This window comes from Mustela nigripes, chromosome 17 (assembly GCF_022355385.1).
Source record: "Mustela nigripes isolate SB6536 chromosome 17, MUSNIG.SB6536, whole genome shotgun sequence".
NCBI lineage: Eukaryota > Metazoa > Chordata > Mammalia > Carnivora > Mustelidae > Mustela > Mustela nigripes.
In genome coordinates, this window is record NC_081573.1 from 19,954,205 (window position 1) to 19,966,413 (window position 12,209).

The window sequence follows — 12,209 nt, forward strand, 5'->3', positions numbered from 1 at the left end:
TCTAAAATTTCTTAGTTGGCATCTAGCCTGAGAGAATATTCTAATTTGGCAGCCATGGCGAAGACATAAGGCCTAACTAACATTAACCAATATTAAGATTTAACATTTATTAAGTACCTATAATGCGCCAAGCACAGTACTGGAGACTACAAAAATAAGTAAGAAGAAATCCTTGTCCTTGAAGTGCTTACCATCCAGGGGGCAGTGCCTATGCAGACGTGTGTATTCGTGTTATTTCTGATAACAGTAGCCTCTTTTTGCACTCAAGGAATCTGAGGCTCACAGATGTAAAGTAATAACTGGCTTAAGAATTGGAATCCAGACCTATCTGATTCTAAATCCCCTTTCTTAATACACCAATTTCCCTCTTACATCTCAGTGAGAACATATATGTATAAGAATCAATACTGAAAAGAGTAACAGCCTCAGAGCAAGGCTATATCAAACATGTTAGCCTGTTTGATCTTAGTAACACTCTGGATCAGGCCAGGTGGGTGTTACACAACTTTACAAATAAGGAAACACTCAGTATGGTTTAAGTGACTTACCCAAGGTTACATGGCTGTCAAGTGGCAGAGCCAATGTCTTTCAAATCAATTCCTGAAATTAACACAGTCCCTTGGATCAATCTTCAGAATTCAGCTGTGGCCAAGAATGAAAGTATATAGTATCAAACATTTCATTTTCTTGGTGAAACAAAGTAATGATTTCTTTTGGCAGTGAAAAATTTCCCAATATTCTATGTGAAAAAGAAATTCAGAGGAATGTTCATGCAATCTAACCATGTGATGTAAATTTACAAAATTTCCCTAACAAGTAGACTATGATTTTGCACAAGTTTGGGAAAAAAACTGCCCTGGAAACTTCTCCCAATAATTGTGTATTTTGTTTTAGCTCAGAATTTAACTAGTTGACTCAAAATACTATTGGTTTTATTGATACCTTTCTAATGAATAAAAATCTATAAATTGTATACTGCTATTTTAATCTTAACCAAAAATACAATCTAAAGGATGATTCTGCAAACTTCAAACAGTTCTGCAAGCACATTGGGTATGAAAAGAGAGGACAGATTGACCTATATATCTTCTAATGCAGTTTCCTGCCCTGGTCCTTGCTACTGTTTCTTATACCAACTAGACTTAATCTCAAAAATCGAATAATGCCTGTCCGTTTCTCCTAGAATGCAGCTATCTTATCGATTATGGTTAAGTAAATAGTTCGTTGCCAGGGCAAGAAAGCACGTCTTTGGTCCTCCCCTGAAGTTAATTTTAAACGAGTTAGTGAGGTAAAGGAATGAAGGGCCAGGCTTTCTCTTTTAATCAATAACGCAACGCATACACTGAGTCAAAGCAGAGTACTGAAGAAAGTACAAGCTCAGGGAGGTGATAAATCCAGTAATTGCCTGATAAAAGAGATGCAGACTGATAGTAAATTACAGCCCACCGCAGTAACTAAAAAGATCGCCTACGGGTTGGGATGATGGCCTCCGCCTAATTAATCATCCAGGCCTTCCACACAAACCATTCACTCCGGATGCCCGCGGGTCTTAAAAGGTGGGAGCTTTTTTTTTTAAAGCTGATCTCAGTGATCTCTGGGGACACCACTTCACCGACAAGGTTCGTAATAAGGGCAGAAGGCTAGGATTTTCTGCACTAGCTTTTTCTATACCAAGAATTGGCTACAGGGATGGGGCGATGGGGCCTGAGAAAAGTAATCAGGAGATGCGGTGAGGACACCGTCGTGAGCTTTATCGCGGCTGCCCTAAGCGGTTTCACATCTGCTGGGGGGAAGGAAGCAAGGAACGCCTTGAAGGCCCGCCTGCAGACCAGGCTGGTGACAGTATGCGGAGAGCGGCAGTTTCCCCCCCCACCCCCCGCGGCAGGGCAAGCCCGGGGTCTCCGCTGGCCTTGCTGTGGGCGGCGAAGAGCACTGGAAGAGGACGCGGAACTTAGGGCATGTGGCGAGCACCGGGCGGTGTCGTCCAGCTGAAGAGGAAGCGGGCGCCGGTTAGAGGCCTGAGGGGAGGACGCACATGGCCGGCGGCGGCGCTACCTGCGGGCGGAGGGGCGGCCCCGGGGCGCGGTACCTGCGGTCGGGCGGCGGCTGCTGCTTCCGCGAGCCTCCTTTGGCCGGCCAGGAGCCCGGCCGTGCCCTCGCCCTCGTCCTTGCCCACCTCTCTCCCAGCTCTTTTCCCTCTTTTCCCCCGCTTTTCCCCTCCTTATCCGGAGCTCCAAAATGGCGGCGCTGGGGACGGATCACGTGAGCCTCGGGCAGGTCAGGTGACCCGAGTGGCGGGCCGCGGGGCGGGGCGATGCGCAGGCCCCGCCCACGGGCATCCTGGGGCATTCCGGCTGGGCCGGCGCGGAGAAGGTACTTTGGCTGCTCGGGGTACTCCCGGTCCTGGGTGGGTTTGGGTCTGGGGCGTCGGCCTCCAAAGGCGTCTACGTTGTCCTCTCAGTGGTTGCCTGGGCCAAAAAGTCGGTGTGTCTCCCCACGTCGCCCCACTCTGCTGCTAGCTTCATCACTCCATCTCCTCCCTAGTTGGCTTTTCACCATGATCACAGGCACTCTTCAGCCCTATGCATATGAATTTGTTCCTGTGCTTGTGGGGCTATGCTTTTTGTGGCGTTCTTGGCTAAAATGGAGAGGTCCTAGCTGGGTCTGTGGCTGGACTTCAGGTGTGACTGGTGAGGGGCAGGGCTAGAGCCCTGGGTAATCTATTTGCTTGAGAGAAGATTTCCAGGGCAAGAATTCATCCTAGGGGTTATGGCCTGACGTGGTAGCTCCACGGAGTCACACAACCTCAGTCCTTCTGCGGACATCATGGTGTTTGTCATTTGGCTCTGTTTTTATTAGTGACATACACACCGGGGTTATAAGCAGTCTTGTTTTGGTTCCCCTGCGAAAAAAGTAAAATACAAAGGGACTGAAGCATTTCATCCAACTTCACAGAGAATGCGGGACTGTTTTGGTACATTAGGAGCTACATAGCAGGGTGTTTTGGTCTGGACTCAGTAGGTTGGCTAGGAGCATTAGACAGGGAGCACACCTAAGATTCCCGTCACGGCAATGGATTGGACTTGTTCATTGAGATAGCCCTTGGGGACTTCCAGACGTATTAGAAGTCTTTGCAGTTGGCTGGGGTCTCAATTTTCAAGTGGGAGAAATACCTAGCAAAACTTGGGCTCTGTTTAGACAGGTCAGTAATTCTCCTCACTGTATCTCAGGATACAAATTCGCCTGAATTGGCAGGGTTGGGAAACCAGGAACGTTTGAGAGTTCTGCTAATCTACAAGACTCCTTTGACAATTGGACCAAATAGCTAAGAAGAAGGAAAAATAAAGTGTTGGGCAGTTTTTTTTTTTTTTTTTGATAAAAGAGATTAAGCAGGAGATGACCGTGGAAGGGGAAAAGGAAAAAAATAAGGAAAACCAGAAATATATGAAGAGGAGAAAGGGAGAACAATTAGTGTGCAAATTTCTTTCCTTTTCTTGATCTGTACGAATAATCCTAGTTTATAACTATCTGAAGAGAAAATTTCCTTTAGAAATAACTAACATCCACGAATCCAAAAGTGGACAGAAGTCAGAGAATTATTTGATCAGGGAAGAGGGCAAAAACAAAGTGGGGAAATTGTGATCTAGAGAAAATAAGACTTCTCAACAACAGAAGATACGTGTATCTGTCTGAAGTTTCTGTGGTCATCTTTTCTGGAATACACCAATTATTTTTCGATGTCCCTCTTATAGGACAAGGTTAGGTAGAACTTTGTGGCCCTCTTCCTGGCTCAGAGGTGTGGCCTGTGATGGATGCTGGCTCGTGGTAGGAGTGTCACCTCTATCCTGGGAGCATTTAGTTGTCAGTGCAGTTGCTTCCAGGGTACCGTTTTCCCTGCTGACTTGATGACTGGCAGTGTTCAAAATGGTGGCCACCTTGTCAGCCTCCATCTTAGCATAGCAACAGAGAGCCGAGCCTCCAGCTGTCCCACAGTGGATATGTAGGGTGAGGAAGTCACCAACCCTTGGGGCTGTTTGTTACTGCAGCATAGCATGGCTCCTGCTGACTGATATTCTTCCTCCCCACACTGATGTAATGGGAAGAGGCAGAACCAATAGAAAGAAACCAGTCAGATAGCAATGTTAATGAATTAGAACCTTCATTCCTGAAGACAGAGAAGGTGTAAGACACAGAACTGATAGGAAAACATTAGCAACTTCAAAAAGCCACTGGAGCAAAACCTCAGTATTTTTCTTTCCTGTACGAGAGCTCCTGTACAGTAAACATTTTTTTTTGAAAGATTTATTTATTTGACAGAGAGAGAGATCACAAGTAGGCAGAGAGGCAGGCAGAGAGAGGAAGGGAAGCAGGCTCCCTGCTGAGCAGAGAGCCCGAAGCGGGGCTCGATCCCAGGACCCTGAGACCGTGACCTGAGCCAAAGGCAGAGGCTTTAACCCACTGAGCCAGTCAGGTGCCCCTACAGTAAACATTTTTAAGTCAGAAGTGCAAAGACACTCAGATGTAGTGAATGTCTTTGAACCACTGAACTTGTGGTCATCTCACCAAACTCTGCTGAGCACCTTCCACTTGCCACAGAATGTTATTTGTCATGATTTAATTAACCGATCATAGTAAGATTTAGTGTTACAGATAGGAAACTTGCTTACTCAGTTCTCTCGCACCTACTCTGGAATCTGATTCTGTCTCCAGATGAGAGATGGCCGGGATAACTGGATCCCTATCTCCACGTATCTCATCATTCCACTTTGTGATCATTAATTAGTGGAGGAGCTTAAAGATTTTGCTTCTACAAGTATCATGGGTCTATATCTTCTAAAATGACCAGGGTGTTTGATAATACGTGGCCTGCGCTGGACGACTTCAACAAGAACGCTGTTTAAATTTTGAGAATGCTAAGGGCAGTGCAGCGAGTAAGTTGCCAAGGTGATGACTGGTTGTAAACTGAATGAGGCGTTGAACCAGTCGAAACTAGAGAATACCAACTTGTTCCCAGCAATGATACTTATAAAGGACACCTTGTCTTTGGTGTAATAAGATTAGATTAGATTTCTTTTGACAGGATTAATCGTGTAAGTCTTTGGCACAGCACAGAAAATTGGAGGAGACATGTTAGCCTGTATTTCTTTTAGTTGTAATTTTTATCTTGACCTTTAAAAACATATCCTTTGAATATACTGCCTCAAAAAAAGGAAAGATGGTGGAGGGGTGGCAGGAGGCGGTGGGGGGGGGTGTTATAACTAAAAGGAGGAAAAAAAAAGAGAGTAGTGGTGTGAACTGAGAAGATAAACACAAACATTTCCCCTGACTTTCTGTTTAGCTCCAGTGGGACTGTGAGCAGGTGGGCTCCATCTTTCTGATGTTTTTTCATCCTGTCTGTAAAACAAGAAGTTCAATTTATCTTTTTTTTTTTTTTTTTTTTTGAGCTTCAGATGTCTGGTATATGGAAGTACAGAGTTTAATTATAGGAGTCCTCCGGATTCAAAATGGGACTTCATCGTTAAGAATAATGGCAAGGCTTGATTTTATTAATGAATGAAAGGATTGCTTGATATAAGTCAGAAGGAATGTAAGATTAAAAGACATGATATATTATTATATATACAGCTGTCAGTAATAAATTAACATTAGCTCTAGGTTCCTTACACTTTGCATCCTGAATATACACCTAGAAATACTTCATAATTACAGTTCAGATCTCGAGAATCATCATAAATTATCCATCTGTCATTCATTCTCTGCTAAAAGCCACAGACCTACATTATTTCCGCAGCACATTGACATCTAAAATCTCTGGTGCTACGAGACACACATATTAATTTATTTCTTACGGAGGACCTGAATAAGCCAGAAGGATACCCAGTGACCGGTGATGGCTAGGACAGATTGGAGGAAGAGCAGCTGTTGTGAGAGTTAGGGGCTACTCTAGCTAATATCGCTCATACTTACTTCCAGCTCAGGTGTTTGGGGTCTGAGCCACCGACTAGTTTAGAGGAAGCCTGCCGAGGAGCTCAGACCGTCCTAGCATCTAAGGCAGCCCTGCCATCCAGGTAGTGATGGAATTCTGTATAGACTTCCCTTAATCCCTGGTACTGGCTTCTAGGCGGGCCCTGGGAATAAGGACAGGAATCCACAGTGGGGACATCTAGTGGCTTCCCTGGAAGGTGCATTCAAGCCCCAGAGCCCTCCAGTGGGAAGGGGGACACGAGCCTTGTCAAGCTAACCCAGGTCCGACCTCTGGGTCCCTGAATTGGCCTACACGAATTTGGTTTCTGGCAGAGATTCCCTGAATTCATGTTGATTTATGGTTGGGATCCAGGAAAGGCAGCAGCCGGCTGGGAGTGGAGGTGGAGAGGGGCTGCTTCTGAGGACGTCGGGAGGCTCCTTCCAGTCTGGTCTGCATATGCGCAGGCTGGTGCGCAGCGCAGTGTGGCTCAGCCGAGCTGCCGCGGAGCAGGGAGCTCGCCTCCGCCAGACTGTCTCTCTGCTTCAACGCAGACTGGTTATTGGAACGCTCAAGCAATTTTCAGTCGTCTTTGTCAATAAAGTCAGTCTCTTTCCCACAACGGGAATGAAAATGAGATTCTGAGGCCTCCAGAGGGCTGTCTCCTTTGGTCACTTTATCTGGCCGGGAGCCTCAGCCGAGGTGGGCAGCGGCTATTTGCAATGTCCAAAACCCCGTTGACAGGTAATACCACCTGCTTCTGAGCGGACGAGGTGATTATAATAGGATACTGTTAAATTCTTCTCGGAGAGGCGGTTTCCTTAACGCAGTGACCTTTATTGATGAGAGGGGCAGGGGAAGAAAATGAAAAGAAGGAGAAGAAGATAAGAAGGACGCTAAGAGGAAAAGTAACTGCTAATCAAACCAAGAGGGCCTGGCTAAGGGGTAATCCGGCGACCTAAAAATGTGTCGTTTGTTATTTTGACAGCTCTTCTTGAGGTGATAGACTAGGATAGGAGGCCAGTGGCAGCATCATTAGCTGGCCGGGAGCTCCACTTCTTGCTTCCTGAAGACGTCCATAAATGGACACCCATAGATAGCAAGTCGTCTCCCTCCTGGGGTCTCCCAGCTCCGAGGGAAGAGCCAAGCCTAAAAGGAATTGTTTAGTTTTAGACCCTCTAGGAGGCTTCTTTCATTGACAAAGAAACATGAGCGAGAAAGGAGAGGGAAAATGCGCGTGGCTCCCAGGGGTCATCCATGCTGCGGATTTTTATGCCCTTTCTGGCCACGAAGCTCCAGCAAGTCATAAGGTTGGCAGGGCCCAGTGGTGATCTGTTGTGAGTTGGAAATGGCACGTCCAGGATCAGGCACAAGTGGGGCTCCCTGAGCAGGTAGCAAGACTTGCATGTCATTCACTCTCTCTTGCATCTGGAAGGATCTCTTGGCACATGGAAGGAGAGCCCTGGTGACCAGCTGATGTGAGGAAAAAGTGGCCCGAGCTAAGTTTCTGAACAGATTTGCTTGGTATGTGTAAGGAAATGGACCAACACGAATGGAGGTGCCAAGTGGGAATGGGCACAGGGCGTCTCTCTGGGTCGTGGAAGCAGCTCTGCCTGGCATGGGGGGCTTGTGGTGGGGAGCAGGCTGAGCTCTGGCTAGAATGTCACCCTGGGGCTGGGGCTGGCCCAGGCACAGACAGGCATCGAGCATCTGCCGAGGGCCTTCCTGGGCCAGGGCCCTGTGTTCGGGGCTCTGTTTGTCTTATTTCACACATCTTTGTGGACTGAGCTCTGTGGTCATTAATTACATATGTAATCCCTGCCTTACCATCTGTCTACCCTGGTGGAGAATGAGTTCCAAGAGCCCAGGGAGCTTGTTAGTCTTGTTCATTGATATTCCCCCCTGGCTTAGAATAGGGCTTGGAACATAGGTACACTCAATACACATTCATTGATTGAATGAAAAAGTGATTTCATTCAGCAGACACACTCCTAGGCATGGATTTTATTTGAGGAGCAGCTTGAAAGCTGTCTTTTGGGAAGATCCCGCATCAGATTGGGAACCCAGGGCTTGGGAGAGAGAAGAAACATGGCATCCAGTTAGGGACCTGAGAGCTGGTCTCGGAGAAGCCCTCAGAATCCAGGCTATACCCTGGGTTTCACCCTGAGCTCAAAATCTATTAACTGTTCATTAGCTGTGTGAGCTAGGGCAAGTTACTTAACCTCTCTGTGCTTCTGTTACTTCATCTGTAAAATGGGGATAGTGACACCTATCTCACAGAGTTGTTGAAAAGATTTAGGGACAGAATGTATAGGAAACCCTGATGCCCCTGGCCTCTAGGAAATGATTAGTAAACAATATGTATTATTATTGCAAAGGTTCAGGTTGGAAGGATACTTAATGGGAGGGAGAGATTGAGACAAGGGACACTAAACGAAGAGCATGTCGCATTTGAGGCTAATTTGAAATTGGGTGTGAGGTGGAGGGCCAGTGAGCATCTCTGTTCATTCAGTGCGCCCTCGGTGGGAAGCACAGACAGCTCTTGGCTCCAGCACTGATGACAGAGTCAGGCACAGAAGTCGGGGGACACACGGAAAAGAAGAGGCCAGAATCATCCAGCTACTCTAAAATCAGCTTCTCAGTTGTAGAAGTTGATGTGAGCCCAGTTAGTCATGTCACATATGACTACGTGGGTTTTAAGCCTATTTTTCCTAAACGCGGATTTTCTTGGCAACGGAATGCGTGCTAACACCCTAAGATTTAGTTACATTTTGGTTAAGAAGTCCAGAAGACTTTGGACTTGGCTTTGAAAAATTGAAAGTGAATTGAATTTGCATTATTTAAGTGGCTTATTCAGATTAACACTGCTATCTCTTCAGATTTAAAATTTCAAAGACTCAAAGATTTGATATTTCAGCAGCAACAATGACATCTAGGGGTTGGTTTCTACAGGTTTAATCTTAGATATATAGCCTCTGCATTTTGAAGAATGAGGGTGCTAACATGTTTATTCAATCCAAAATGATGTTGATTCAATCCAAAATGTCTGGACTGTGTGAACTTGGTTGATGGCTAGGGCAACATTGATGGATCAGAGAAAAGAAAAATCTGGAAGTGGTTTCTGCTGTCATCTAAGAAACCTACTTTCCTTCTAAAATTGCAAAACTTCTCATTTTGCTTAATATACTCATTTATATATTCATTCCCGCCCCCCTCCCCCGACCTTTTAACCAGAAATATGCCATGTTCCACTTTTCCCCTGTGGAAGACAGAATTGCCTTCTCTTCATGGGGAGGGGCTGGGGCCCCGGGTTCTGGCTCCTTCCAGCTTTTTCTGTTTCCATTCTTGGATGAGCCAGTGGAAGGAGTCTTCGACAGTTCTCCTCCTCTCTACCCTATGTTTTTTACCAGATTCTTTTAATATAGTTTTAAAAGATTTTAAAATTTATTTTAGAGAGAGAGAGAGGGGAGCAACAGTGCCTCAGTGGGAGGGGCAGAGGAAGAGGTAGAGAGAATCTCAGACTTTGCACTGAGCATGGGGCTGGATGTGCGGCTCGATTTCATGACCTTGCGATCACAACCTGAGCTGAAACCAAGAGTGGGACACTTAACCGACTATGCCACCCAGGCTCCCTGTTTGCCAGATTCTTTTAAATGCGGCCTCGATCCTTCTTTTGACTTTTTGGCTTTGACTCTGCGGTTTAGAGGCAGGCTTTGTGCTGTGTAAGTTAGTCAGTCAGCTAACAGTGTTGGTTGAGTACCTGCTGGATACACTCTTGTCCGTGCATATGTGTGTGTGTGTGTGTGTGTGTGTGTGTATCCCACTGGGGTTCAGGGGGGAATGAGAGGGACCTACAAGGCAATATACATATGTTAGCCCATGAAAAGCAATTTATTTAGAGGACACCAAACATACATGTTAATAGGAAATAAATTATACATGAAAACATCTATGAACATACTGGAAAAATTCACAAATATTCAGATGATATTTAAAGTTCCTTTCAGCATGAAATTCCTGTGATTTTTGTGTAGATTAAAATTAGTACCCTGTTACACTGATGCATGATAATGTCGGTATCAGCACAAGAATTATCTTTTTTTTTTTTTTTTTTATGGTCTAGTCAAAGTAATGCCAGAACCCATCTCTATGGGTGAGTATGAGTTGACCCTCAACGTTACCAAGCTGTGAAGGTCATTTCTGCTTTGTAGAACTGTAGGCAGTGGCCTGAGGGTAGTGAGACCCAACTGCACCCCCTTGGGGATGCAGTATCCTACCATTTAACTTTCTGATGATGGGATGATGGGCCAGATAACCCTTTTGTTTCAACCCCTGCTGTTGACCTTTTCTTTTCTCTCCTAGTCTCTCCACCCAGTTTCCTGTCTTAGCGAGTAGAGTGAACCAAAGTGATGTGTTACTGGGCTGTCAATGTCACCTTCTTAACAGTCCTCAGATCTTTTCCTTTCCAGCAGTGCCCCAGATCTCCAGTGGCTTCTGAGAAAGGTCCAGACTTTATCCAGACTTGGGGTCAGCCCTCATGTTCCCGCCCACTGCCCCAGCCTCATTCCCTCCCAGCCACCCATTCTCACAGCTGGTTTCCCAGCTGCATCAAGCCTGGTGTCCTCCTACCTCTTCCCTGTCTTCTCCTGGTCTCCACAAAGAGCCAGTGGCTCAGGCAAGCCTTCCCTGACTACTGTGACCAGGTTGAAATGCCTTTGGTCCTCTCTTTGGTGCCTTGTGCTTTTTGATTGCAAGCTCTCACATCAACCCCCTCCCATAAATGGCAAATTCTGTGAGGTCATCTGACGTGTGTGTCAGTGTGGTGCCTGGCGCTGGTGCGTGCCGATGAGAAACAATGAATGAATGAATGAATAAGTGAATGAATGATGCGTGTAGTGGAGTCTGTCTTGGGTGACTGAGATCCTTGTGGTGCTTCAGGTTCCTCAACCCAATATCAGATCGCTCTGTGATGACTTGGTGCTTCAGGCTGCTGTAACAGAAAGCCAGAGATCGCAAGGCTTATAAACATCAGACATTTGTTTCTCATGTTTTGAGAGGCTGGGAAGTTTAAGGGAAGGCACTGGCAGCTTCAGAGTCTGGTGATGGCCTGCTTCCTGGTTTGTAGACAGTTGTCCTCACACAGCAGTAGGGGCCAGGGTGGTCTCTGGGGTTTCTTTTATATAAGGCTCTCATTTCATTCACAGGGGCTCTCCCCTCAATGATCTGATCATCTTCCCCAAATCCTACCTCCTGATACCATCACCTTGAGGATAGGTCTCAACATAAGAATTTGGGGGTGTGGGTTAACACGACGTTCCATCTGTAGCCTTCTGTTTGATTGTGTAGAATGGAGAAGTAGATGGCAGACAACGTGGGTCCCATCTCTGTGGGTTCTAGGCCTCGTTGAGGAAATTCTGATTTAAATGAATACTTTACATTATATTACCGGACCTCAGTGTTGAGTATAGAAAGGTCCAGCTCTTTGAGTAAGCTCATTAATCAAAGCTCCTCCTGCACATGGACACTAAAATGATGTAGAAGAAAAGGGCCCCTGTGGGAAAGAAAAGGGCCCCTATGGCCAGTTTTGCATCTATGGGGAAGTTCATCTGTGTTGGCTGAGCACTCCCGTAATCCAAACCCAGGCAGAGCCCTAGAGGGGGACTTGCCTTCCCAGCCCCAGGGAAGAACTGCATTCCACTCCCTCATGGAAAGAATTTTCTGAATCATTTGCCTCGCTATCCTCAGGTTAAGCATAGTCTTGATGTTTAATCTATAAGGGAGAGATTATCAAGTGACATCTTGATTTGGAGCAGAGGTTTGTAATTTGTAATCTAGTTTGAATGAAAAATAGGAGTCAACTCAAGGAGACATCGTGTTATGCCCAGAGACTTCCCTCGGGGTATCTTTCTAATTATTACAATTTTTTTTTTTTTTCGTATTTATCCTAGATTTCAAAGTCAAGAGAAATAGCGTAACATGGAACACAGAGTCTGGACTGGACTGCCTGCATCTATTCCCTAGCCCTGTCATTTACTTAGCTGTGTGACCTTGGGCACATCACTTTGCCTCTCTGTGCCCCAGTTCCTGACCTTTGAACAGTGCCCCTGAAGAAAGCACTGTTTCCGTGTTTGCTGTGATGATTCCTTGAAAAGAGTTGGAGGTGTGCTTTTGCCTATCCCAATGCTTTTGTGGTTTGTAAACTCTCATCCACTTATGTAAGTTCTAAAGCATGTAAGGTGTGTGCGGT

General features: G+C 46.0%; 2 protein-coding genes across 4 annotated transcripts in view; one reads left to right on the forward strand and one right to left on the reverse strand.

Moving 5' to 3' along the window:
- The window catches only part of ZNF507 (zinc finger protein 507), a 40,215-nt gene extending 37,979 nt beyond the window's left edge, over positions 1-2,236 (reverse strand). For 2 of the 3 annotated variants that reach the window (XM_059381448.1, XM_059381447.1), the window contains exons 1-2: positions 2,090-2,236; positions 549-642 (exon numbers count right to left, since the gene is read on the reverse strand). The gene's annotated coding sequence lies outside the window, so the exon portion shown is untranslated. The remainder of the gene's footprint in view (positions 1-548; positions 643-2,089) is intronic. The other variant, XM_059381449.1, reaches the window with a different exon arrangement.
- The window catches only part of LOC132004952 (uncharacterized), a 123,120-nt gene continuing 112,946 nt past the window's right edge, over positions 2,036-12,209 (forward strand). The window contains exons 1-2 of the mRNA XM_059381618.1: positions 2,036-2,164; positions 2,293-2,373. Coding sequence (XP_059237601.1) covers positions 2,036-2,164; positions 2,293-2,373 — 210 coding nt within the window. The remainder of the gene's footprint in view (positions 2,165-2,292; positions 2,374-12,209) is intronic.